General features: G+C 51.6%; 1 protein-coding gene across 1 annotated transcript in view; it reads right to left on the bottom strand.

The window, feature by feature from the left end:
• KIRREL3 (kirre like nephrin family adhesion molecule 3) overlaps nt 1-24,597 on the bottom strand; it is a 134,133-nt gene that overhangs the window by 87,664 nt on the left and 21,872 nt on the right. The window contains exon 4 of the mRNA XM_007124682.2: nt 4,147-4,296. Within this exon, the coding sequence (XP_007124744.2) occupies nt 4,147-4,296 (150 nt within the window). The remainder of the gene's footprint in view (nt 1-4,146; nt 4,297-24,597) is intronic.

Raw genomic sequence — 24,597 nt, 5'->3', positions numbered from 1 at the left:
ACAAACCGAGAAGACAGAGTCAGAAGGAGAGAGAAGAAGGAAAAAAAAAAAACTTGGAAAATGATCAAGTGTCACTTTGGGGAAAACTTTAGTTTCAGGATGGACAGGAAGTAGAAACCGAGGCCCACCCACCAGTTCCCAGGGACCTCTGGCCACTTGGAACTGTAAGTGGTTCTTTTCTGGTCATTCCTACTACGACCCCCTGAACCCCAGGGCCTGATTAAACACTTAGGAGGCACTCGGGATACTTAAAAATTTGGGGCCTCTGACACCATGGGCAATGAATGAATAACAGATAAATAAAAGCTTGAGAATGATAAATCATTAAGCAGCTTTCCTGATGCTTTGCGGGTTGAATATAAATGCCAACATGAGTTGTGGCTGCCGGGATGGGCAGAGCCTCTCTCTCCCGGGTCTTGGACCCTCGACCTCCTTAGTTTCTCCCAGCAGGACCTGTTTTCCATCAGTCCTCTTCCCAGAGCTCTGCTTTCCCCCCACCAGTGCCTTACAGGGTCCTTCCTCCCCTCACAGGCCCATCCACCCTCCAGCAGCCCCAAACTGCTCCTCTTTCTGAAGGGCCTTTGCTAGGGCAGAGTAAGTTCCAGAAACGTGCCATAGGAGGAGGGAATTGGGCACATTTGGCCTTTTAAAGAGAAGACTAGTGCTTAAGAGACAGAAGCAGAGACAGAGGGACGTGCCATAGCTCTCTTCAAATATTTCCAAGTCTCTTAGTGGGGGTTAGATGTGTTCACGTAGCTCCCAAGGACAGCATTAGGACCAAGGGTCAGAATGAACATGGGGAAATACTTTAGAATGTTGTTAGCAATTTACTGGTGTCCAACAAAGATCTGGGTTGCCAGAGGTGGTAGTGAGGTCCCCGTCATTGGCTGTATTCAAGCATACATGGGATGATCGCCTGTCAGGAATACTGCAGAGGAGATTTCTACCCTGGATGAAGTGTTGGCGCTCTTAGGCCCTTTTTACCCCCCATAACCTAAGGGCCTTCCAGAGGTGGGGCAGGGCTCCCTGGGGGCGGGCTGTTAAGCGGCACCCATTTCTGGTCAGTGGAGGTAGCTGTGATCCTCCACCAGACTCCCCAGTATGCTTTTGGGGTGCATCCTGTGTGGCTGAGCCTTTCAGGCTCACGTTTTCACGACTAGCGTTGTCCCCATCATGCCATCAAGTGGTCCTGCCCTCCACAGCTGTTCAGGCCTGGCTGGAGATGCCACAAGGCCATCAGCTGTACCCCCAAGAGCCCAGCCGTCTCCCTGCCCGCCCTTCCTGCCCTCTGCTGGGCTTTGGGAAGGAGCCTGGGTAAGTTAAGTTGGCTCTCCCTGGGGCCGGGTGAGGGGCTGGAAGTGGGTGCTAGCCCGGCTCTCACCCTGCTGCAGCTGTCCTCAATGTAGCTGGCATACTGCCCCTAGCCCCTCCAGCCCAGCCTCTGGATCCCACTGTCCTGTGATTAGCCCCTGGTCTCCTGCAGGCATCTTGGCGGGAGCTTGTTTTTTTGACATGCAAGCCGTCAACAGCAGGCTTCCGCTCTCATAAGCCGCTGAAAACATCAGTGATGGGTTTGTTTGTATTTGCATAATTAGGCAGCGAACCGTGATGCTATCCCAAGGACTGGCAGCATCTTCGGAAAGCACAGGCCCAGAAGCACAGATTCTGAGGAAGTTCTAGCTCCTTCCACAGCATCAATACGCTCTCTTGCTACTCCCAGGGGAGGCAAAGTTATTGGGAGTCTGGGTTCTACAGACAAATTGCCTGGGTTCCAATGTCAGCTCTATCACTGCCTAGCTCTCTTGTCTTGGGTAAGTTACTCTAACTTCTTTGCCTTTCCATTTCCTTGTCAGTAAAGTGGGGACAATGCTAGTACCTCACAGAGTTATGGTGAAGATCAGACAGGATAATCTATGTAAAGTACCTGGCATTCAGTAAGTAGTCTATAAATGCTAGTTTAAATGAACATAACAATGACGTAGGGTAGCCAAAGAGGTCCCTGTTTTGAGGAGGGAGAGCAGACAGGGTATAAGGGCTTTTGGGGTTAGGAGTCAGGGTCCCATGCATTGGGATTGGGTATTTGTTTGAATCAATTTCTTTCTCAGCTGTGATTTTATTTACCTGCCAAATAAAGGGGAAAAGCCTTCTTTTTCTACCCGTGGATGATTGTAGATTTATGAGATAATGTCTGAGAAATATTTGAGCTTCTTAGAAGAAAAATGTTCCATCAGTATGAGGGAGTGTATTTATAAATCACTTCCTTCGACTGTTCTTTTCCAGCTTTGGTGACCAGAAAGATAGTAAGGTCTTCAGTTAAGGCATCATTTCTGGTAGACTGGATGGGGCTACACATTTAAAATAGAAGAGGGCACAGCTGTAGCAGGCTGAAACCCCATAACACGGGCCCCAGTTCCCCCGCAGTGTTAGGTGCTCACCAAATACTTCCTGAACTGAAGTGAGATCTATTACACTCACTTTCTTATCAGGCAAGCAAACAGTGTTTATTGAGCATATATTTGTCATTATTGTCATGATGCTACTTTGGGACAAGTGATCAAACACAGAGAAAACACATTACCAAGAGTTTGAGTTTATTGGCTCTGCAAGGAGAGGGCTGACCTTCTTTCTATCAATGGAGTCAAGTTGGAGAGGAAACGGACCCCAGTTCATCAGATCCCATATTGCACTCCAGCACTTCGCAGGACCCAATGCTGGATCCCAGAAAGCCATTCATGGAAGTGGACGCCAGAGGGTCAATTATCCATGCAGCGATGACCACTCTATGAACCATCCATGGTGACCTGGGGCTTCCTCTTCACCGACCCAACAAGACCCCAGTCCCTGATGGAAGCTGAAAACCGCTGGCCGGGAACCCAGAGAGCTTTCTTAACCAGCAGCAGCGCTGGGCCAGCTCAGAGCCTCGTGGAGCGTGAAGGACTCGGTTTGGGAAGATCGTATTATTCCCCCAGTTCCTCTGCGGTAAGGGGGTTCAGAGTCCCTGAAATTGGCTGGTTCCCACAATACTTAAATTTTATGGCAGCACGGTATATTTTGGAGATGTGATTGTGTATTTTATCCATGCTCAGCTGGGCTGCAGCAATCAAACCCTGTGATGCTATTGACCATTGCTATAATGTTTCAATACACATTTTTGGCAAGACATAAATCACATTTTAAAATATTAACTTCCCAACCGTCATGTTCCTGAATGCGCTTCGATTTTCATTTTCCTGCAGCTGAACACCATGAGAGAGGCCAAGCTACTTCTCAGTTGAAGACATATTTTTTTCTCCTTCTCCACCCCCAGACACTCCCCAACCACAGGGATACCCACATTCCTCGTTCTGCATTTTACAGTTTATACTAAGTTAGCGAACAGCCACATGCCTACCCTCCTCAGGGGAGAATAAGAATGGCTGATGGTGAGTGACCAGGAGGATGATTTCCTTCTTTTTTCTCCCAGGGGAGAGGATGGATTGGAAAAACGTCTGTATGGGCTTAAGGGTTGACATTTACAATAGTTAACAGGTGATGGGGCGTGGGCACCAACCAGGCAGCACAGACACCAGCCAGCAACAGCCAAGGGAACCCCACCAGCGCATCTTTGCTGAATACCAGCCTGGGTGGTGAGCTGGACGAGGCTTGGAATTTATTTTAATCACTTGTTTTCTTTTCTCCCCATCACGTGGCGACCCCTAAACCCAACCAGGTTTCTTTGCGTTTTCAATCTACTTGGCTCCCTTTAATGGTTGGAAGGAGGGAAGAACAAGGTTGTGACTTAAGTGGGGGATACATGCTGGACCAAGGAAAAGGAACACTTTACTTCTGGAAAACTGACTTCATGTGAATCATGCTTGACTTTGGAATGGACCCTCCAGGGCAACACTGTGTTAAGTTTAGGACTGACCGCCAGAATTGAGGGTTTACTCATAATTCATCACCAGAAGTCAGAGGGGCCCTCAAAGTCCTGTGCCTCCTGGACCCAGGGCCTGCCTCTCCTGCCTCTGCCCGTGGGATCTACAATGAAAGCTGAGATTTAATCCCCAAATGCCTATGAAGATGGGATTCCCTAGGAAGGGTGGGTGGGTGGGTGGGTAGGGCAGGGGCGGGTTCTAGGCCTTCCTGGGGAGGTCTGGGGATACTCACTTGAGAGGTCCCTGCCCACGCCCAGAGCCAAGCCGTCTTTGATCCACAGAACGAAGCCATCGTATTCAGGGATGGCGCACAGCAGTGTCACCGGCTGCCCCGATACCACAGCCTGGTCCTGGGGCTGCTGGCTGAAGGAGTACACTTGACCTAGGAAGGAAACAAGTGCAACGGTCAGTTACTTGCCGGAAGGGCTTCCCCTCGAGGTATGGAAGCAGAGCCCAGGCTGCCCTGGGGAACAAGGACCCCCGGAGCGCCTCCCTACCTGCCTGGGGCCCAGCAGCGGCTTCTTCACTGCCCCCAGCTCCATCCCCTGCTTGCAGGAGCTGGCCCCGGCTGCAGGCTGCAGGCTCCCTGCCCATCAATCCCCAGAGCACCCACGCTGTGGTCCAGCCGTCCTCCAGCCCCCAAAACGGGCCATGAGCCACCGCACTTGGCACGTGTTATTCCTCTTTCCCCTTAACGCCACTTCCTGGCGCCTACTTCCACAAGGGGGCAGAGGCGGGAGAGAGACCCCCAGTTGGAAGCACTCTGCGGGGGCGGGGTGTGCTTTAAGAGGGCAACAGGCATAGGGCGTGGTGTGCTTTGGTTAAACCTGAGAATCCAAGACATATCAATAATATCGTTTTAGTGGCTCCCAGGATGGGACTAGGGCCAAATTTGGCGGGATGAGGGGTGGTGTAGTGTGAAGGATGGTGGGGTTGAGTGAGCAGGTAATCGTCTCCTGTCCCTTTCTTTTCTGCAGCAGACCCTGCACCAGCCTCTCTGTCACTGGGAGCAAATCATCAGTGTGAACCCACACCTGCCCATACACACCTCCCTGAACCGTCTAAGGTAGGCAGTTCATATTTTATTAAACAGAGACACCCACATTGGGTACAATATGCCAGGCATTGTTCCAAGATTTAAAAATATTAGCCTGTTAATATTTTCATCCTCATAACAACCTATGGGCAGGTACTATTTTTATCCCCATTTTTCAGATGAGGAAATGAGGCCCAAGGAGGTAAAAAGATAGTAACAGGAGCTGCGCGTGTTAATGACTCACCACGTGCCCTGTGGGCCTTCTCTGTGGCTGTCACATCCCCACAACACTGTGTGGAGCCTTATTAACCCCTTTTCACAGGAACTCAGCACACTGAGACTTAGAGGTTAACTAAATCGTCCAGGGAGCATCTAGCGGCAGGACCAGAGCAGCGAATCCAAGACTTTCTGGCTCTAAGGACCATGTTCTCATCTACTGCATGCAGGTCCCTACGCCTCATCCTGGAGGGATTGCTGAAGAAGGGGGGGTGATGTGACCCCTGTTCCCTGGGAGGCCACAGCTGAATGGACAACAGGACATGGGACATTGACGTCCACTGAGCTCCCGCCCCACAGTACCATCTGTGCTTCCCATGCTGTCCCTCCTGTAACCGTGTAATTACACTTCAGAGCAGGACTATTCCCATTTTACAGCAAAGACACCCAGATCAGAGAGGCAAAGTAACCTGCCCAAGGTCACACAGCTAAGGAGTGGGGTTTGACCTGGGGTTCATGACATCTAAGCCTGTATTCTTTCCTACCCCCTGCTCTGCAGATGCAGATACACAGCCGAGGAAAACAGGACCTGGTGGGCAGGCTGCCCCTCTACCTGGAGAGAGTCAGAGGTGGCCACAGAGGTCCTGGACACCGGCTGCTGTCCAACTTGGGGGCACAGAGCCCCAGGCTTGGACCACGGTTAGGGCCAAGCTCTCAGCTGCAGACGGCCTTAAGAAGGGAGCCACTGGCGTGTGGCTCCAAGGGCCACTGGGGATGGCAGTGGAGGAGAGACAGAGGTCCACACTGGAGAGTTTGTGGCAGGCGGGAAGGTAGCTGAGTTTTCAACCTGATGCGGTCTTGGCTGGGTCTCTGAGGGATCTCATTAAAAATCAGATCGGCCCTGAATTGTGAGAGTAACACTTTTTATTCTGATTTGAGCTTTATAAATTAGATTTCATAGGACATTATCATCAGCTATGTGTGGTGGGGTGGGTTTTTTTTCCTTCTTCTTCTTCCTTTCTGTCTCTTCAAGTTCCCTGTTGTAATTAGACTGTTTCTGGCACCAAAACAAGAGAGAGAAGGAGGGAAGAGATGAGAGGAGAAAGGGAGGGAGAGACCGGAGAAGGAGCGAGAGAGGGAAGGGAGTGAGGAGAGCGGGAGAGCAGGAGTGGAGAGGAAGAGAGAGGTGGAGAGAAGGCAGAAGGGAAAAGAGGAGGAGAAAGAGGAGTTGGAGAGGCTGAGATGCAGAGAGGGTGAGTGAGTGGGAGACCGGTCCCCTCCCAGGCTCCTTCTCCAGGCTCTAAGGATGATTTCACAGCGCATTCTTCTACCTCAGCATCTTCCTTGCAAGGACAGTGTCAGGACAGCAGCAATAGCTGCCAAAGATTGTGTGATCAGAGAGAAGTATCAGGTTGTCAGCTGAGAGCTGGGGGGTTGGGATAAGCTGGCCCTCAGCAGTGGAGCCTGAGCCCCCAGAATGCCCATGAATAGGGAGGCCTGCGGTGGGAACTGCCCTGGTCTCCCCACCCCCCAGTCCCGCTTCCTCTCGGTGTTGGTGAGGGTGCCCGGAAAGCTGGCGTGCAGGAAGCATCCCCAGGCCAAGGTGCGGGCAGGGGCGAGGTTGAGAAGCCCAAGGGTGCCGGGTGTGGCAGTGCCCCAGGGAGAAGAGGGGCTGTCACCATGGAAACCGGGCTCTGGAGGGGCTGGGAGGAGAGGTTGTCAGAAGCAGGCGTGGAGGTGGACACTAAGCGGTCACTATATCACCTTGGAGGCTGGCTCAGAGCCAGGAGTGGGGGTAGGGGCCGACAGAAGGGAGCCTGAGGGGCAGGGAAGTAGGAGCTGGCCTCGAGTAGACTAGAGTCTCCCGACCCATCCTAGCAGGCTTCAGAGAGGGTTTTCGGCTTTCACATTTTGTTTGTTTGGATCCCCTTGGCTTTTCTATGGAAAGAATGTTTCTGGAGGGATACAGGTACACAGGATAGTCTCATAAAGCTGCCCCAAAGGACAAGATTGGCAAATTATTTGGGGGGAGGGCATAGTTAGTGCTCTGACGATTTTTTTTTTTTTTTTTTTTTTTGGCCGCACCTGGTGGCATGCGGAATCTTAGTTCCCCGACAAGGATTGAACCTGTACCCCCTGCAGTGGAAGTATGGAGTGCTAACCACTGGGCCACCAGGGAAGTCCCCAGCAGACTTTTAATTTTTGTGCATTAAATACAAGCCACTAAACACTTTTCTCTTTTGAATCAATGAGATGCTTTCTCAAGCAGAACCTAAGTCAGGTGTCACTTCTAGAGGAGATGAAGGTTGCAGTGCAAGAGGATGGAGAGGAGGTGGAGGAATGACTAGTGGGACAGGCCCTGAGGCCTCCTTTAGGCTCAGGAGCCCTTGAGGATGCGGCGTGCAACCACAGTGGCGGGCTCTTATCCAGAGAATCTCCTCACCGGTTCCCTCACTTCCTGCTTTCCAGTCCAGAGAGGTGAAAGGCAAATGATCATTTCCTATAACCTCCTGGGCAGCATATTGCGTAGACAGGAAGCCCCTTGAGAACCTTTGTTAATTCAGCACACACTTGCTGAGACCTGCCAGGAGGCAGAAACTGCATTGTCTGGTGAGAAGTGGGTGAATGCGACCTGGTCCATCCCTCCAGGTGATCACGTCTGGGCTCCCCACACCCGGCACCTCTGATCTGAGCACAATGTGTGCCGCATCAGCCAGTGTCCTCCTCTCATTGTGGACTCATCACCATCCCAGGTGTCTGCTTCAGTTTCCCATTTTCTCCAAAGACGTTCTCCTGGTGTAAAGCCCGGCAGCCTGTGTGACCTCCCTTCTCATGCTGTATTTTTGTTTATTTATTTTTATTGACGTATCATTGATTTACAATGTTGTGTTAGTTTCAGGTGTACAGCAAAGTGATTCAGTTATATATATATATTTATATATTGTTTTTCAGATTCTTTTCTATTCTCGGTTATAACAAGATATTGAATATAGTTCCCTGTGCTATATAGTAGGTCCTTGTTGTTTATCTACTTTATATTTAGTGGTGTGTATATGTTAATCCCAAACTCCTAATTTATTGCTCTCCCCCCTTCCCCTTTGGTAACCACAAGTTTGTTTTCTATGTCTGTGGGTCTGTTTCTGTTTAGTAAATAAGTTCATTTGTATCATTTTTTTTTTAGATTCCACATATAAGTGATATCACTTGATATTTGTCTTTCTCTGTCTGACTTACTTCACTTATGATAATCTCTAAGTATGATAATCTCTAAGTCCATCCATGTTGCTGCAAATGACATTACTTCACTCTTTTCTTACGGCTGAATAGTATTCCATGGTACATGTATCTGTCACCATCACCAAGTCTGGCCCAGCCTCCCCCGCTTAATATCTCCCAGATCCACCCTTTCCTCTCCATTCCTGCAGCTACCATCTAAGCCCAGGCCCTCATCATCTCAACTGGGGTTCTTTCAACAGACTATGAATCCTTTTAAGTACTGTGCTGAATTTTTCTTCCTAAATCACCACTTATCTCATGTTCTCTCCCTTTACGGTGGGGGCTCTCCACTGTCTGCAGGACAGTTCCTGACCTTTCAGCCTGCATTACAAGCTTCTCCACAATCTACGCCGCCCTCCTCCCTGGATGCTCAGCAGTAGCAGCCCTGGGCTGGCTCTTCACTGAGGTTCCCAGCCCGAGTCCTCACTGTTCCACCCTCCTGGAACTCGCCCCTCTTTCAGGCCCCCTGACCAGCTCTTCCCATCATTGAAGGCTGAGTGCTCAGCCCATGACCTTCACTTGTACCTCTAGAGCTCCCGTCACCAGGAGGGGGTCTTCTCTCTCTCTCCTCCTCCCCGCTGACCCCTTTTCCTCCTTCCCATCTCCCTTAATGTCTTCAAGCCTTTATTGAGCACCTACTGTATGTTAGATGACAAAGAAACCAAAGCAAGTAAGGACTAGAGGGTAAACCCCTTGAGGGCAGGGACACAGCTACCTTTCCATCTTGTGCTCTTACTGCCTAGGTTTAATTCGCCTGTGGCACAGGAAGCTTACCTACTCTGCTTTGTCTCCCGAGATCTGTGGTCACTGCAGAGAGATGCTTTTTACATTATAAACGACTGATTAGACAGATATTGTGCTGAGCACACCACACAGGAGGAGTGAGGTGAGAAATAAAGGCAAAGGGCCAGCGTCCCAAGGAGTCAGGCTTTACCAGACAAAAATAACTGAGTTATTCATGGAGGATATAACTACAATGCTAGTTAGCTGTTATTACCCACAGTTTGCAGATGAACTGAGGCTCCTAGAAATGAAGTGACATGCCCAGGGTCACACAGTGGACCCAGGTAGTGGACCCAGGTATACTTCAAGGTCACACAGTGGGCCCTGGTGTAGTTCAAGGTCACACAGTGGGTCCTGGTGTAGTTCAAGGTCACACAGTGGGCCCAGGTGTAGTTCAAGGTCACACAGTGGGCCCAGGTGTAATTTAAACGAAAGTGTCTCTGGTTGCAAACCCTGTTTTCTTTCCACTATCCCACACTGGCTATTGAATTAAGGGCCTGGAACCTGGATTTTGATTCTCAAACAAGTACTCATCCTACTGACCGAGCAGCTCCCTCAAACCATCTAAAGAGAGGCAGAGGATCTTTGGAGAAAAAGCGCTTTCTTGGTTCTTCCCCAAGTTTACATAGCCTCCTCCCAGCGGAGTTAGGGTTCAGAGTGGACTCCAGTGCTGGCCACCATGGGGGGTGGGTGTTCAAAAGAAAGGAGGTGTAGTGTTTATTGGTACTTATTGTTATACAGCTAGTCATTATTAATATAATACTGTTATATAAATATTATTATATAACTAGTTATATATTATTCATAGTATTTTTATTATTATAGAATTAATAATAACTGACTTTCATTGAATGTAAACCATGTATTAAGAGGTTATCTGATTGAATTCTCTCCATAGTCAGTCCTATGAAATGGGTACCACACGAGACCCACGGGAAGATGAGGTTGTACGGGGACAACCGTACTGAGTGCTGGGTGGTGGAGGAGGGGCAGCAGGCCCAGCAGTCCTGTTTCAGAGCCTCATCCTTAGGTCCTTTACCAGGCCTCAGCTTCGGGGAACTCATAGAACCCACCTGAGACCTCCTTCCCCTCGTCCTTGGCCAGAACTGAAAAGTCTCGAGGAAATGTTAAAGGAGAGGGCCGGGTGGAGACGCATCTGGAACTTTCACACATTTGATGGGTTAGAGGGAGGAGGATGTGATTCTGGAGGTGGATGCAGGCCAGCTTTCCTGTTCCCTTCCTGGGAGGATGGTCCCGTCCTGCGGAAGTGTGGTCCCCGGGGCCATCTCCGAGCCTCTGAGTTGACTGCTCCGGCCTGCGTGTCACCCAGCATGCCCAGGCTGCCGTGTCCTGCCCGGGCCAAGAGGGCTTCTCACCAACTCTGCCGCAGACCGCTACAGCACGGAGGCAGGGGAGCGAGTCTGCGTCTCCCCACTGAGCCCAGAAAGGGAACGTGAGCCCCCCGAGCTTTGCTGAGTCAGGATTAGGGGTGAGCGGGCAGGAGTGAGGCAGCAGGTGAGGGGCAGGGGCACAGGCAGAAGTCTGAACAGGTGGGGCCTTTGGAGCCTTCTCTCCAAACCTCAGGATGGGGGGCTGCTTCCAGCTGGAAGGACGAGGAGCTCTGAGTCAGGATGGGGTGGAGGCGGGCACTGACGGTCGGCCAGGGGGAGGAGGCATAGGGGTGGCGGCGGGTGGGGGGAAGACCCTCATCTCCTCAGCGCTGGGAGGGACAGGTGCGGGTGCAGCCTGGCCCAGGGCGGGGGAGGGGGCGGCGGGAGAAGCCCCGGAGGGCTCGGGTCCCCCACCCACCCCCGCATCAGCACAGCCTGGGGCCTCCCCGTCTGTAGCCCTGCTGCCCTGTCCTGCTGCCGGCTGCTGCCTGCCCTCTGCTTTCTGCTCAGCACCTCTCTCGTGACTTCTCTAGACTGTTCTCCAGAGCGCCCAACCCCCGCTCTCTCCCTCGTCTCCTTCAGCCCACAAGGCTCTCCGAAGGGGCCGCCCCTGCCGGCCCTGACCGCCCAGCCCCTCGCCTCAGTCTCTTTCTGGGGACTCGCAGCACACCTTAGCATGGACTGAACCATCACCATCGGGCCCGGGGAGGTCCCCACTGTCTTCCAGGAAAACATTTAAAACGCTGAAGACCCCGTGAGTCTCTATGAGCTCACACACCTCTGGGCCCCGGTCTGAGGTCCCCCCCAGGTCCCAGTTACTTCCTGGGGAGGGAAGAGGCACTTTGCTGGCTGAGGTTATAAGGGCCAGATCACCCTGAGTGATGCCTTTACAGCCGCGCTCCAGGGGCCTGGCTGCCATGGTGTATGCATGTGTGTGTGTGTGTGTGTGTGTGTGTCTGTGTCTGTGTGTGTCTCTGTGTGTCTGTGTGTGTGTGTGTGTGTGTGTGTGTGTGTCTGTGGGGCTGAATGAATTGACTTCTAGGCCTCACCCCTTCTCCAGCCAGACGTTTTCTGCTTCTGTTCCTTGTCAACCACTTAAAATTTTGCTTGAACAATCTCTTCTTATTCTTTCAGAATCTTTGAAAGCCTCTGGTTTAGAATTTGGGCGGGGGGCGTGGTGGAATTGTTTCTGGGACTGAAATGTAGGCTGAGAAGGCCAAGGCCTCCTTCTGCTGTCAGGGTCACTGTGGAGACCCCTGGAAGGGGCTGTGGTCTGGACTGTCTTTAAGGCTTTAAGGTTCCAGGAGCTCGTGGTGCTGCGGCCTGACTGTGGCTGTGCGTGCGCGCGTGTGCGTGTGTCTGTGTGTGTGTGTGTGTGTGTGTGTGTGTGTGTGTGTGTGTGAATGAATTGACTTCTAGGCCTCACCCCTTCTCCAGCCAGACGTTTTCTGCTTCTGTTCCTTGTCAACCACTTAAAATTTTGCTTGAACAATCTCTTCTTATTCTTTCAGAATCTTTGAAAGCCTCTGGTTTAGAATTTGGGCGGGGGGCGTGGTGGAATTGTTTCTGGGACTGAAATGTAGGCTGAGAAGGCCAAGGCCTCCTTCTGCTGTCAGGGTCACTGTGGAGACCCCTGGAAGGGGCTGTGGTCTGGACTGTCTTTAAGGCTTTAAGGTTCCAGGAGCTCGTGGTGCTGCGGCCTGACTGTGGCTGTGCGTGCGCGCGTGTGCGTGTGTCTGTGTGTGTGTGTGTGTGTGTGTGTGTGTGTGTGTGGGGCTGAATGAATTGACTTCTAGGCCTCACCCCTTCTCCAGCCAGACGTTTTCTGCTTCTGTTCCTTGTCAACCACTTAAAATTTTGCTTGAACAATCTCTTCTTATTCTTTCAGAATCTTTGAAAGCCTCTGGTTTAGAATTTGGGCGGGGGGCGTGGTGGAATTGTTTCTGGGACTGAAATGTAGGCTGAGAAGGCCAAGGCCTCCTTCTGCTGTCAGGGTCACTGTGGAGACCCCTGGAAGGGGCTGTGGTCTGGACTGTCTTTAAGGCTTTAAGGTTCCAGGAGCTCGTGGTGCTGCGGCCTGACTGTGGCTGTGCGTGCGCGCGTGTGCGTGTGTCTGTGTGTGTGTGTGTGTGTGTGTGTGTGTGTGTGTGTGTGTGTGTGTAGAACAGGCAGGAAGAGGGCCCAGTGAGCCACACCCATGGTGGCCGGGGTCCTCCCTGCCAGGCTCAGAGGGACCATGGCGCTCACCCATCCCTGCCTCCAATAATTGTCAACCAAAGATCTTCTGGGGACACATTCTGGTACTGCAGGGTCGTAAGTCTGTTGCCACTCCTACAGGCCTATGTGTTTGTGCCTCTCCCCAGTCACTGATCTGGTGGTCACGTGGTCCCATGCTGGTATGAGAGGCAGCTCTCTGAGGGGTCCGCATGCACTAGTGCAGAGAGCAAGGGGTGTGGGGTTAGTTAGCGTAACAGGAGAGACAGCCTCGGGGCAAACTCTGCACGGAAGCCTGATGCGGGGAGCAGGGGTGCTGATGGCCCCATTTCCCCTGCAACCCCCCTCGGGAGATGGTGTGGAGTGTGCTCACCCTCCTCCTCCCGTCTCTCTGGGCACTTTGGCCAGGACTTTGCTCCAGTAGCAGGTGGAGGGGAGGTGACCACTGCCCTTAGGGTTAATCCCAGCCAGACCTGGACAGGAATGTCAGGGCCACCTGGTAAGCTTGCCTGGCTTTTATGGAGCCCAGTGCACAGCCACCCTCACTTGTTCCTTCAGTGGGGAGGGAACGGCAAGGCGGGAGAGGCTGAGTGATGCCCCGAGGATGCCCAGGGCTCCAGGAGCAGGTGGAGTAAGGACCTCTCTGATGCCCTGGGGAGCATCCCTGCCACCCCTGCTCCTGAATGCAGGGGCAGCCCGGCTGAAGTCCTGCTTGCTGCAACTCCCAAGACGTTCAGTGAAACTTGAGTCTCTGCACGGCCGCACTTGATCCAAGTTCCTAGACCGTGAGGGAGAAGGTGATGGGTCTCATAAACGAGTCTCATAAAGAGGTCACATAAAGTTCTTTTGGGCTTTAAGAAAGGCCTGCTGCAAGCGTAGGGGTCGGGAGAAGAAACAGAAGGGCTTCCTGGAGGAGGAATCAGGGTACGGGGATGTGATGGCAGAAAGATGTCCTCCTGTGGGAGGGAAACTACAAGCAAAGGTGTGAGTGACGGGTAGCCTCAGGGACCCACTTTGAGTACCTAACGGGTCACCTGCCAGGGCCTGGGTCCTGGACAGTGGAAAAAACTCAGAACCAGGTGGGCCTGGGAAGGAACTCCAGCGCTGTCACTAGCAGTATGATGTGGGGCACATTCCTCACCCACTCTGAGCCTCAGTTTCCCCATTTGTAAAATGGGGGTGACACACCTACTTTGCAAAGCTGCCGTGAGGCTGAGGGACCACATGTGTAAATGATCTGGGCACACACAAGGTGTTTCATAAAGGTTTGTTCTAATTTTCATCACTATTCGTGAGTCTTTCCTGAGCCCAGGACTATTAAAACTGGAGCCACGAGGGGTCCCAGGGATGGGAAAGGAGGCTTTGCAAATCTGAAGTTGGACCGATTCGAATCTGCTTCTTCCCATGAGTCATGCAGGTGAGAGAGGTGAGCATCTGAGCCTCCTGCAGCCCTGCCTTTACTGCCTTCAGCCTCCCGGAGCTACCTGGTCAGCCATGCAGAAAAGGCGCAAATGTCACCGTCTGCTCTGCTATTAGTGACCAATTGGGGAAGGCTTAAGAATACTTGTACCGGGGATTATTTGTTGCCAGGTTTCTCCCAGCCCGGAGCACGCAAATTGCCTCTTATGAGATTAAGGGAAGCTGCACAGGGTCCAAGAAGCGAACAGATGGGTGGAAGGGAGGGGAGGCAGGAGACAGCCCAGCGCTCAGCTGACACCAGCAGTGCCAGGCGGGTGGGAAAGGACCAGGGCAGGTGGCTCAGATCGTGCCTGGAGGCCCAAGTCTTGACTTCTACTGCTGTCCTGTGGCTCAGCACAGGGCCAGCTCTTAATGCAGGAGAATGAGTTTTGGGGAATTTCTGGAATGCCCTGTTGTGACCTTCTCAGGGGAGCGGGATTGGGGGTTATGGGGTTTTGTCCTAGCCCCCTGACTAATAATAAAACTGATCATTATGGGGTGTAATGGTACCAGTGATGTGCCATTGGCCACACACAGGGGCAGGTCCCACCCCATCAGTCTCCAAGACCCCTGGCCAGGTGTGGGGATGCAAGGAGGGACTGATGTATTTTGCACAAGGAGCTTAGCGTCTGGAGGCGACAAATATGTGCACAGGGAACTAAAATTAAAGGTGCCCCAAGTGAGGTATAAAGTCCTAAGAATATCACAAACCGGAAACAGACTCACAGATACAGAGAACAAACTATTGGTTACCAGTAGGGAGAGAAGAGGGGGGAGGGGCAAGAGAGGGGTAGGGGATTAAGAGGTGCAAACTACTGCGGATAAGATAAATAAGCTGCAAGGATGTATTCTACAACACAGGATAGAGCCAATATTTTTTAATAATTATAAATGGAGTATAACCTTTAAATATTGTGACTCACTAGGGCTTCCCTGGTGGCCCAGTGGTTAAGAATCTGCCTACCAAGGCAGGGGACACGGGTTCGAGCCCTGGTCCGGGAAGATCCCACGTGCCGCGGAGCAACTAAGCCCGTGCACCACAACTACTGAGCCTGCACTCTAGAGCCCGCGAGCCACAACTACTGAGCCCACGTGCCACAACCACTGAGACCTGCACGCCTAGAGCCCGTGCTCCTCAACAAGAGAAGCCACCGCAATGAGAAGCCCACGCACCGCAACGAAGAGTAGCCCCCGCTCGCCGCAACTAGAGAGAGCCCGCGCACGGCAACGAAGACCCAGTGCAGCCAAAAATAAATAAATAAACTAATAATAAAAAAAATTGTGAATCACTATGTGTTCCCCTGAAACTTATATAATAATAATAAAAAAAGAAAGTCCCAAGGAAGAAAGATGTCTCCTTCTGGGAGGATGGGGAAAGGAGTTGCCGAAGGGCTGCCTTCGGAAATGGCCTGGAAGGGTAAGCAAGATGAGGGCAAGGAGGAAACGTTCCCTGGGATGGGGACGGCATAAGGAAAGCGAAGAGGTCAGAACGTGTTCAGGGAATAAAAGCACGGATGCCACATGGTCCAGGCGTGATCTCTGGCTCTGCTGTTACAGCTCTGCGTCCCTGGGCAAATTTCTTAGTTACTCTGAACCTCAGTTTCCCCATAGGATGGGAATCATGCCTGTTGGGTTGTTTGTGAGAATGAACAGGACACTTTGAGGAAAGTGCACAGGGTCCTGCATGCCCTCTCACCGCGAGCCTGGTGTGACGGGTGCGTGGCCTCTGTGCACATAGGACGTGTATTGAGAGAACGTGGTAGGTCCAGCTGCGTAGGCCCTGGAATGCACACTAAGAAGTTTGCACTAATGAGAAATCATTACTGGTTTTGACCCACAGGCCCGGGTCTGAGTTTGAGAATGATCCCAGTGGCCACAATGAGGAGGGTGGATGAAGAAGCATAAACTGAAGGCAGGAAGACTGATCAGGAGGATTTTGCTCATAAGGGCTCAGGCTGAAGCGGCAGCCATGGAAAGAAGGAATTGGATTTAGGAGCCAATGGAGGTAGAACTGATAGCACTTGATGTGGGATGAGGAGGATGGAGGGCTAAAGGCTCCCCTCTCCCTGGCCTGCAGAACGGGGTGAATGGGTGACTGCTGGAACCACTGCTGTCTCCGGGGAAGAAGCAGGTTTGGGGGAGGGCAGTGAGGTCAGTTGTAAATATGTGTGTGGAAAGGGGCCTGGAATCGCTCAGGAGAAGAGAGAAGATGCCCTGGCTGTAGTTGGATCCCTGGGTCTGGCGGAAGAAGGTGGGATTCACTCACACTTACTAAGCATCACTACGGCTCAGGCAGTGGGAGAAGGGTTTTCACTACGTGTCCTCTCATTGGGTGTTGACCTGAGAACTCATCTGCAAATCTGGAAAGTTATAGGTGCTGATGTGACTAAGAGGGACACGGTTGCTCCAGGCTGGGAGCATTGGGGGCAACTGCCTCGGGGGGCACGTCTAACTCCTGTCAAGGTTTGCACAGGCTTAGAGCGCTGTTGGGATGGAAAGCGGTCAATCTCCTTCCTTTGGACCAGGATTGGAAATCCAGAGAAGCCAGAAGAATAGGCAGGGGTGGAAGACAAGCCTTCTCTCCGTTGTCTGTTTCTCCTGGACCTCTGCTGGAAGAGAGGCTGGGACACACTTTCAACCCCAGCATTGCCATTTGCAGCTGTTGGTAGCCTTGACTCTGAAACACAGGTGAGGGGAAGCTTGCCAATGTCATGAACGTTCCAAAAATTGTGCTGGATTTTTATTGGGGCTTGCACGGGAAAGAGTGACTACTCTTCCCAGGCCTGGATGAGGGGCAAAAGTACTGTGGGCACGTTCTCCCACCTCGTTCCTTGCCTGAGCTGGGGCAGCCGGGCAGCCTGTGATTCTCCCAGCCTCACATGGCTCTCCCTAGGACACGCAGTCTGCCAAGGTCATCCTGGACAGCGTGGGGCTCTAATGAAAAACAATGGGGCTGGCCGAGGCAGGGTGACTCCAAAGGCACTATACATCCTTCGCCTCCTGATTATCAGCCTGTAGCCCCAGCCTGAGCCTGCCCTGAGTTCATTAGTGGCTGGGAGAGGTGATCCTCCATCCATTCAGCCAAGTTCTGGATGCCAAGAAGACACTGATAAGGGCTGCTGGAAATACTGGCGCGTCGGTGCCCGTGAAGGAGCCCATCCGTCCCTGCCTGTGGTCATCCTGGAGTCTGACCGAGATGGGAAGGGCAGAGCAGTGTGGGCTTTGGTGGTGGCGATGGGGGAGGGTAGAGATGGGAGACACTTGGGCAGCCTCTGAAGGCTAGGACGCTGGAGGTCATCTCAGGCCTCCTGCTGGCTGGCCAGGGGCCCAGGCTAAGCCCCCTTATTTCTCTGAGTCTCGGGCTCTTGTGTCTTCGGGATTGGAATATGTGCTCACTGAACCATTGTTGGGGGAGGGTAGGGAGCAGCATGAAATAAAGAAAGTGGGGCTGAAGGGCGGTGATGGACTGTCATTAGCCTGAGAGGTAGCTGTAGACATCAGTTACAGGCAGACAGAGCTCCTATGGTGCCCTCTTAGAGCACAGCAGCTTGGGAACCACCGGGCTAGGCTGGAGGCGGGGCCGTGGATCCCGGACCCTAGGAAGTCCAGCGAGTCTTGTTCCCTTTTATAAGAGATGCTGTCCAGACATAGGAAGCCGTGAGCACCCAGGCCCAGAAGGTACCAGTTTGGTGCTGCGTCTGCCACCCCTTAGCTGTGTGCTCTTGGGCCTGACCCTTCCCATCTCTGAGACTCAATTCCCATCTGTAAATGCAGGGTTTAGACTAAAAGTCAATCCCTTAGGTACCTCCTTTCAGCCCTAATGTTCTGTGTTCTGATTTATCCAAAGTCTTGTTTTGGGGGGGGGGGGTGCCTAAGGCCCAAAAGAATAAAACTGAGGCACAAGGAAGTAAAAGCAAATCTCCTAAGACCATTTGGTCTATTTGGGGAATACCTATGTCCTAAATCACTTTTCAAAATTTATTTTAATTTTTATTTATTTTTGGCTGTGTTGGGTCTTTGTTGCTGCACGCTGGCTTCCTCTAGTTGCGGTGAGTGGGGGCTACTCTTCATTGCGTTGCGTGGACTTCTCATTGCAGTGGTTTCTCTTGTTGCGGAGCATGGGCTCTAGGTGCACGGGCTCAGTAGGTGTAGCTCATGGCCTCTAGGGCGCAGGCTCAGTAGTTGTGGTGCACGGGCTTAGTTGCTCTGTGGCACGTGGGATCTTCCCGGACCATGGCTCGAACCCGTGTCCCCTGCACTGGCAGGCGGATTCTTAACCACTGCACCACCAGGGAAGCCCCTAAATCATTAAAAAAAAAAATAAACATCTTAAAAAAATCATTTTTATGCTGGTATAGGACTTGCCAGTTGCGGGTTGTTCTAAAACTTCTGTATGCATGAGAATCACCTGGGGAACTTGCTAAAAATAGTTTCCTGGGCTTCAAGCCAGAAATTTCAAGATGGTGGGTCTGAGCTGGGCCAAGGAATCTGGATTTTCACAGCTTCCCAGGTGGTTTTTTTTCCACATCTGAGAAGCACTGTTGTATGCAAGCAGCCCAGGCTCAGAGGGACTGCCTTCTTTCCCGTCTGGGCTCTGTCCCTGTGTGGCCTTGGTCAAGCTGCCGTCTGTCTCTGAGCATCCCGTGGTTTTCTCAGCTGCACAGTGAAGATACTGGATGACGTCGGTAGCTCCCACACTTTTTTTAGTGCACGTCCCTTTTGTTGATGGAATCTTGTGTGGAACCTCGGTGTATAACGTGGTTGGAGACAGAACTCGGGTGGAGATGGAAGGACAGAGTCTGGCCCCTTGGCCCCCTGCAGTGGACCCCAAGGTCCCTCTGTTAAATGCTCCCGGAATCAGAAGGACCTGGGCAGTTTTGCTGGTGTCCAGGTATTCCAGGAAGGGTAACATTGCTGTGTCCCCCTGACAGGTGCAAAGCAGGCCTGGGGATCCAGGGGACACTCTGGCTGAGGCAGCCTGGCCTTGAAGCACAGGTTACTTCTGGGTCACTCATCAACGCTGCATTAGGGACAACAACTCAGACCTGGTGTTTATGGAAGAATCTTCTCGTGGCTGCTGAAGACCTTCCTGATTGGAAGCAGATCATCTCAGTGCAATGTCCTGAATTTCTCCCCTCTTAGAGCCCCAATACAATCCACTCTTGTTTTTTTAAATTGAAGTATAGTTGATTTACAATGTTGTGTTAGTTTCTGCTGTACAGCAAAGTGACTCAGTTATACATATATATACATTCTTTTTTATATTCTTTTCCATTATGGTTTATCCCAGGACAGTGTATATAGTTCCCTGTGCTGTACAGTAGGACCTTCTTGTCCATCCATTCTATATGTATAGTTTGCATCTACTAACCCCCAAATCCCAGTCCATCCCTCCCCCAACCTCCTGCCACCCACCTCGCCCTTGGCAACCACAAGTCTGTTCTCTATGTCTATGAGTCTGTTGCTGCTTTGTAGATAGGTTTGTTTGTGTCATATTTTAGATTCCACAATAAGTGATATCATATTGTATTTGCCTTTATCTTTCTGATTTCCTTCACTTAGTATGATAATCTCTAGTTGCGTCCATGTTGCTGCAAATGGCATTATTTTGTTCCTTTTTTATGGCTGAGTAGTATGCCATTGTGCATATATAGCACATCTTCTTTATACATTCCTCTGTGGATGGACATTTAGGTTGTTTCCATGTCTTGACTATTGTGAATAGTGCTGCTGTGAACATAGGGGCGCATGTATCTTTTTGCATTGTAGTTTTGTCCAGATATATGCCCAGGAGTGGGATTGCTGGATTGTATGGTAATTCTATTTTTAGTTTTCTTTTCTTTTTTTTTTTTTTTTTGCAATACGCGGGCCTCTCACTGTTGTGGCCTCTCCCATTGCGGAGCACAGGCTCCGGACGCGCAGGCTCAGAGGCCATGGCTCACGGGCCCAGCCGCTCCGCGGCATGTGGGATCCTCCCGGATCGGGGCACGAACCCGTGTCCCCTGCATCGGCAGGCGGACTCTCAACCACTGCGCCACCAGGGAAGCCCCTATTTTTAGTTTTCTGAGGAACCTCCGTATTGTTCTCCACAGTGGCTGCACCAACTTACATCCCCACCAACAGTGTAGGAGGGTTCCCTTTTCTCCACGCCCTCTCCAGCCTTTGTTATTTGTAGACTTTTTAAGGATGGCCATTCTGACTGATGTGAGTTGGTACCTCATGGTAGTTTTGACAATCCACTCTTCATGATCTTTGTTAATGGAGAGGAGCAAGGGTGTGAATAATCCAAAATGATGGACATTTCAAAATAATGAATAATCCTAAGTAACATTTATTTTCAACGTTGGAATGTATTTTGGTATTCATGTTTGAATATGGATGTGTTTGATGTTCTGGGAATTTTTAATACTTATGAAAAGCCACAAAAACCCAGCGATGAAGCTCCCTCCGGCCTCCTGCTCAGCTGGGTGGAAAACATCACCCCTGGTACTCGTCCACTCACCCTCCCCAGCTTGCTGTCTTTATGGCTCACACTTTCTTCAGGAAGGGATGGAGATCTTAGCTGATTTTGCCTTTAAAGGACTTTCATTCCCTTTGGGCTGCATGCAAATAAGAAAAAAATAAGAAGCTGTGAAACGTTAACAGAGGACTTCATTAAGCATCTTCGTGAGAGCATTTGCCAGGAATGGGGATATTTGCCAACAGATAACTGAGAGCTGACTATATATGCGTCTAATTAAAAAGGCGATTCTTCTTCTCACAGCCTTGGGATTCTGGGTCTTGTCTTCTGGCTGCTCTAGGATATTAACCACAACTAACTCTTGTATATGCTTTATACATCACAAAGCTCTTCACTTACATTATTTTACTTAACCTACTCCCCTGACACCCTGTCAAGAAGATTCTATCATCAGTCCTGATGTAGACACTTGAATGTCAAGGTTCAAAGTGATGACGAGCCAAGGTCCTAATGCAAGTGTATGCCCCGTGCCAGCCCTCTTCTGTGTCACATGGCCTCTCCTGTCACCACCTAACAGTGGCCCTGGGAAGGGCTCAGATTATTTGCTTCAACCCTGAGAATGCAGCAGCAAAGGAAACAAAATAAAACTAACTTGCAATTACTGCCCTGTCTTTGTTTTGGTTGTTTGAAGTGGAGATGTTGGTAAAGGAGAGGTTTTGTGCTGGAAGCACCTTGAGGGGAAGGCGAGGGAGTGTGCAGGCTGCTGGGGGGTGCCAGATGGGCTGAGGGCTTGTCTTCCTTTCCAGGAGGCTGAGGCTGGGTCACTGGGCCCCGGCGTTGCAGAAGGATGGGGTGGGATGGGCTACTCCTTGGAAGCAGTAGCCTCAATTGCAGGCAAGCTATTTTCACATCAGTAATCCCGAGGGGTTGAGAGAATCCATCCCACTTTATGGATTAGGAAACAGAAGCTCAGAGAGGTTAAGAAACCCACCCAAGGTCACCATGTGCGCTGGAGGCTGGTATCTGAACCATCTGACTCCGGTTATGGGCCTTTGTTTACTAGACAGTCCCCGGTAAGCCCAGAGAGTGTTTGAGCTGTGTGGTTTCCTCTTCAGAAAGCAGTGGCTGGCTACTGTGTCCTCCAGCTGTGCTCCCAAAACACACAGGAAGCTGACGGGACATCTGCTTCCTGCTGCTGGTCACAGGCCCTGTCCCACCTGCAGACCACAACCAGCCAAGAAACCTCTGATCCTCCCGGGAAACCCCTGGGCCTGAGATCAGCTCCGTAAACGACAGTGTAGGGCAAAAGTCATCCACACCCAGGCAGAGGCACATGCTTGTTCAGAAGCCCTTTGCATAGGCCGACCCCCTGAAACAGCTTTCTTAGCGCAATCCAGGGCCCTGTGAGGAGCGACTTCCATTCCCTACGGGGCTGGAGCTTTGGGCCTTTGAAACAGCCGCTGTGACGCGGAGCGTCTTCTCTGCTGTAAAGGTGACCCAGGGAGGACCAGGTGGTGCCCAGCCTTCTACTGGGCACGGGATTGGGGGCAGCAAATGGGAGTCTTCCTGGGAGAAGGCTCTCCCAGGACGTCTCTGTTTCCGGCCTGGAGTGCCCCTGGAGGGGCCGACTCCTCTAATAGGAGAGTTACTCATGGCTTCACTGGAGAGAACAGAGCAGCTTTCAAGTCTCCTCCCTGAAATGTAACAATATCTGGTACCACTTGGTGTCTTGGGGAGAGAATTCATGTCCGTAATTAGTTACTGTATATCACCGTTAGCACTCTACTCGGGATTTACTGGGCAAATACCGTTTAACTGCACAATAACGACAGGTCCTTGTTGCTTATTGGGTAATTTACTAAGGCTGGAGAATGGGGCAGGAGGGACTCTGAACGGGAGGTATTGTAACCCCTTGAATCAAACCTTATGAGTTTGGGTTTGGCAGGGAGGTGGCAGCCGGCAGCCAGCTCTCATTGCTTTGTTTCGCGGAGTTGGCTGGCAGACTGCTTCCTTCCCCTTTCGTTACAGCAGGAGAGGTCTGGGACTGGGCCCTGCGGCTGCCCGGGGCTGTGGAGGGCCTTTTGGTAGAGAGGGTCTTTGGCTGAACACATGGAACTCAGCAGGAAGCCAGCAGCAGGAACCAGGCCTGGTGTCCTGGGGGCTCCGTCCAGTCCTTCCCTTTATTCCCTCCACTGGGCCTCTTTCTGTATCTGGGCCAGTGGGTGCGGGGTAGAGAGAACTGTCCTTGGCTGGAAGCATCAAGATAATCTGAAACCCTCTCTTCTCTCGCAAGTGCTGTGCCGGTCAGGAAGCAGCCATTCCTGGACACTTCCCAGCCTCCATCCGCTTGAGCAAAGTCTGTCTTTGTCTGGCAGTGCGCTGTCTAAACTCCTCTAACCTATTTAGACCGCGGAGAGGGGAAGAGACACAATAATGAAAAACGCAACGTGCAACATTGCCTTACGCAATCTAATAAATTACTCGGTACCTGGCTGCCAGCTCAAACTAAGCCCAATATTGCCTGCAGTAATTATTTGGATCAAATCCAGTTTATCTGCTTCATATTTGTGCTTCTGTGCTCAGTGGTAACTTATAAATGTCATTGTGGTGTTTATTCGTTATAATGAAACTTAATGACGTTGGAAGCCAGAAGCAGAGGTAGTGAAGCGGCAGGTTTAAAACAATCTCTTCATCTCTGGAGGAGGGCTGAGCCGAGATAACATGGAAGTTATGCCCTATAGGGAAGAGATTTGCAGGGATGGTGGTGTCCTCATGCCGTGGGGTGGATGGAGAGAGCCAGGAGCCTCCTCCAGAGGCATCCATCAGGAGGCGGGGAAGACTTGGCTGCGTTTATCCCTGGCACTGCCCCATCTGTCCTTGCTTCACCTTCTGAGGGCATTTAAGGGGGAGGTGTTCAATCTTTACACCACTCGATGGCTGGTCCAGATAAGAGATACAGGTTGCCCAGGGTCTTGGGAGGCAAAGGTCTTGATGGATGGGAACAGAAATTAGAACCTCAGGGTGACCACCGTACGGGAGACAGGCCTTTTAAAAGAGGCTTGGAAGAAGGGAGTAGGGGTTGGAAAACAAAGGGAGGGTATCCTGGAGGGCCAAGAGGGGCTGGCAAGGCAGGTAGGGGGGCACCAGGCATGAACGGAATAGGGGATTGCTGGCGGGTGGAGGCTGAGTACCCACCAGCTCTGCAGAAGTACAGACGGAGATGGGCCGTCGGTGTAGAATGAAGGGTTTTGACTTCATACCACCCCGGACTCTGCCATTTACTAGCCGTATGGCTTTGGGCAAGTTATTTATCTTCCCCGGGTTTTCTTTCCTCATGTAGAAAATGGGAGTAATAACAGATACCGCTCAGGATCGTGGTGATGATTAAACCAAGTGATGTGTATAAAGTGATGAACGCAGTGTTTGGAACACTGTGACGGTGGCCGTGGTTGGCACCTGGTAGGTGTTCAATAGCTGTGGTTGAGTGAATCCATGAATCATAACACTTCCCACCTGAGAGCATTTGCAAAGCCATCTTCCAAACAGTCGAGCTTGGATTGAGACCTTGCAGCTGTGCAGGGCTGATCTTATCACCCCATTTTACAGGGTGGAAGTGGAGGTCCAGGCTGGTGACAGTCACTCGCCCAAAGCTACCCATCTGGAATATGGAGTGCGTGCTGGCTCTCCTGCTTCCCCGGACAGGAGTCCCCCGGCCAGTCCGAGCTGGGCGGCTCCCCATCTGTGCTGAGGGCTGTGCCCTTCCCTCCTGACTGGGTGCCCTGCTCCCCAGAGCCACTCATGAGCCTGGACCTGTGCTGACTTCCCAGCTGCACCTGGAGGCGGAGGCAA

This window comes from Physeter macrocephalus, chromosome 16, assembly GCF_002837175.3.
Source record: "Physeter macrocephalus isolate SW-GA chromosome 16, ASM283717v5, whole genome shotgun sequence".
Taxonomy (NCBI): domain Eukaryota; kingdom Metazoa; phylum Chordata; class Mammalia; order Artiodactyla; family Physeteridae; genus Physeter; species Physeter macrocephalus.
This window is presented reverse-complemented; position numbering and strand designations above follow the sequence as displayed.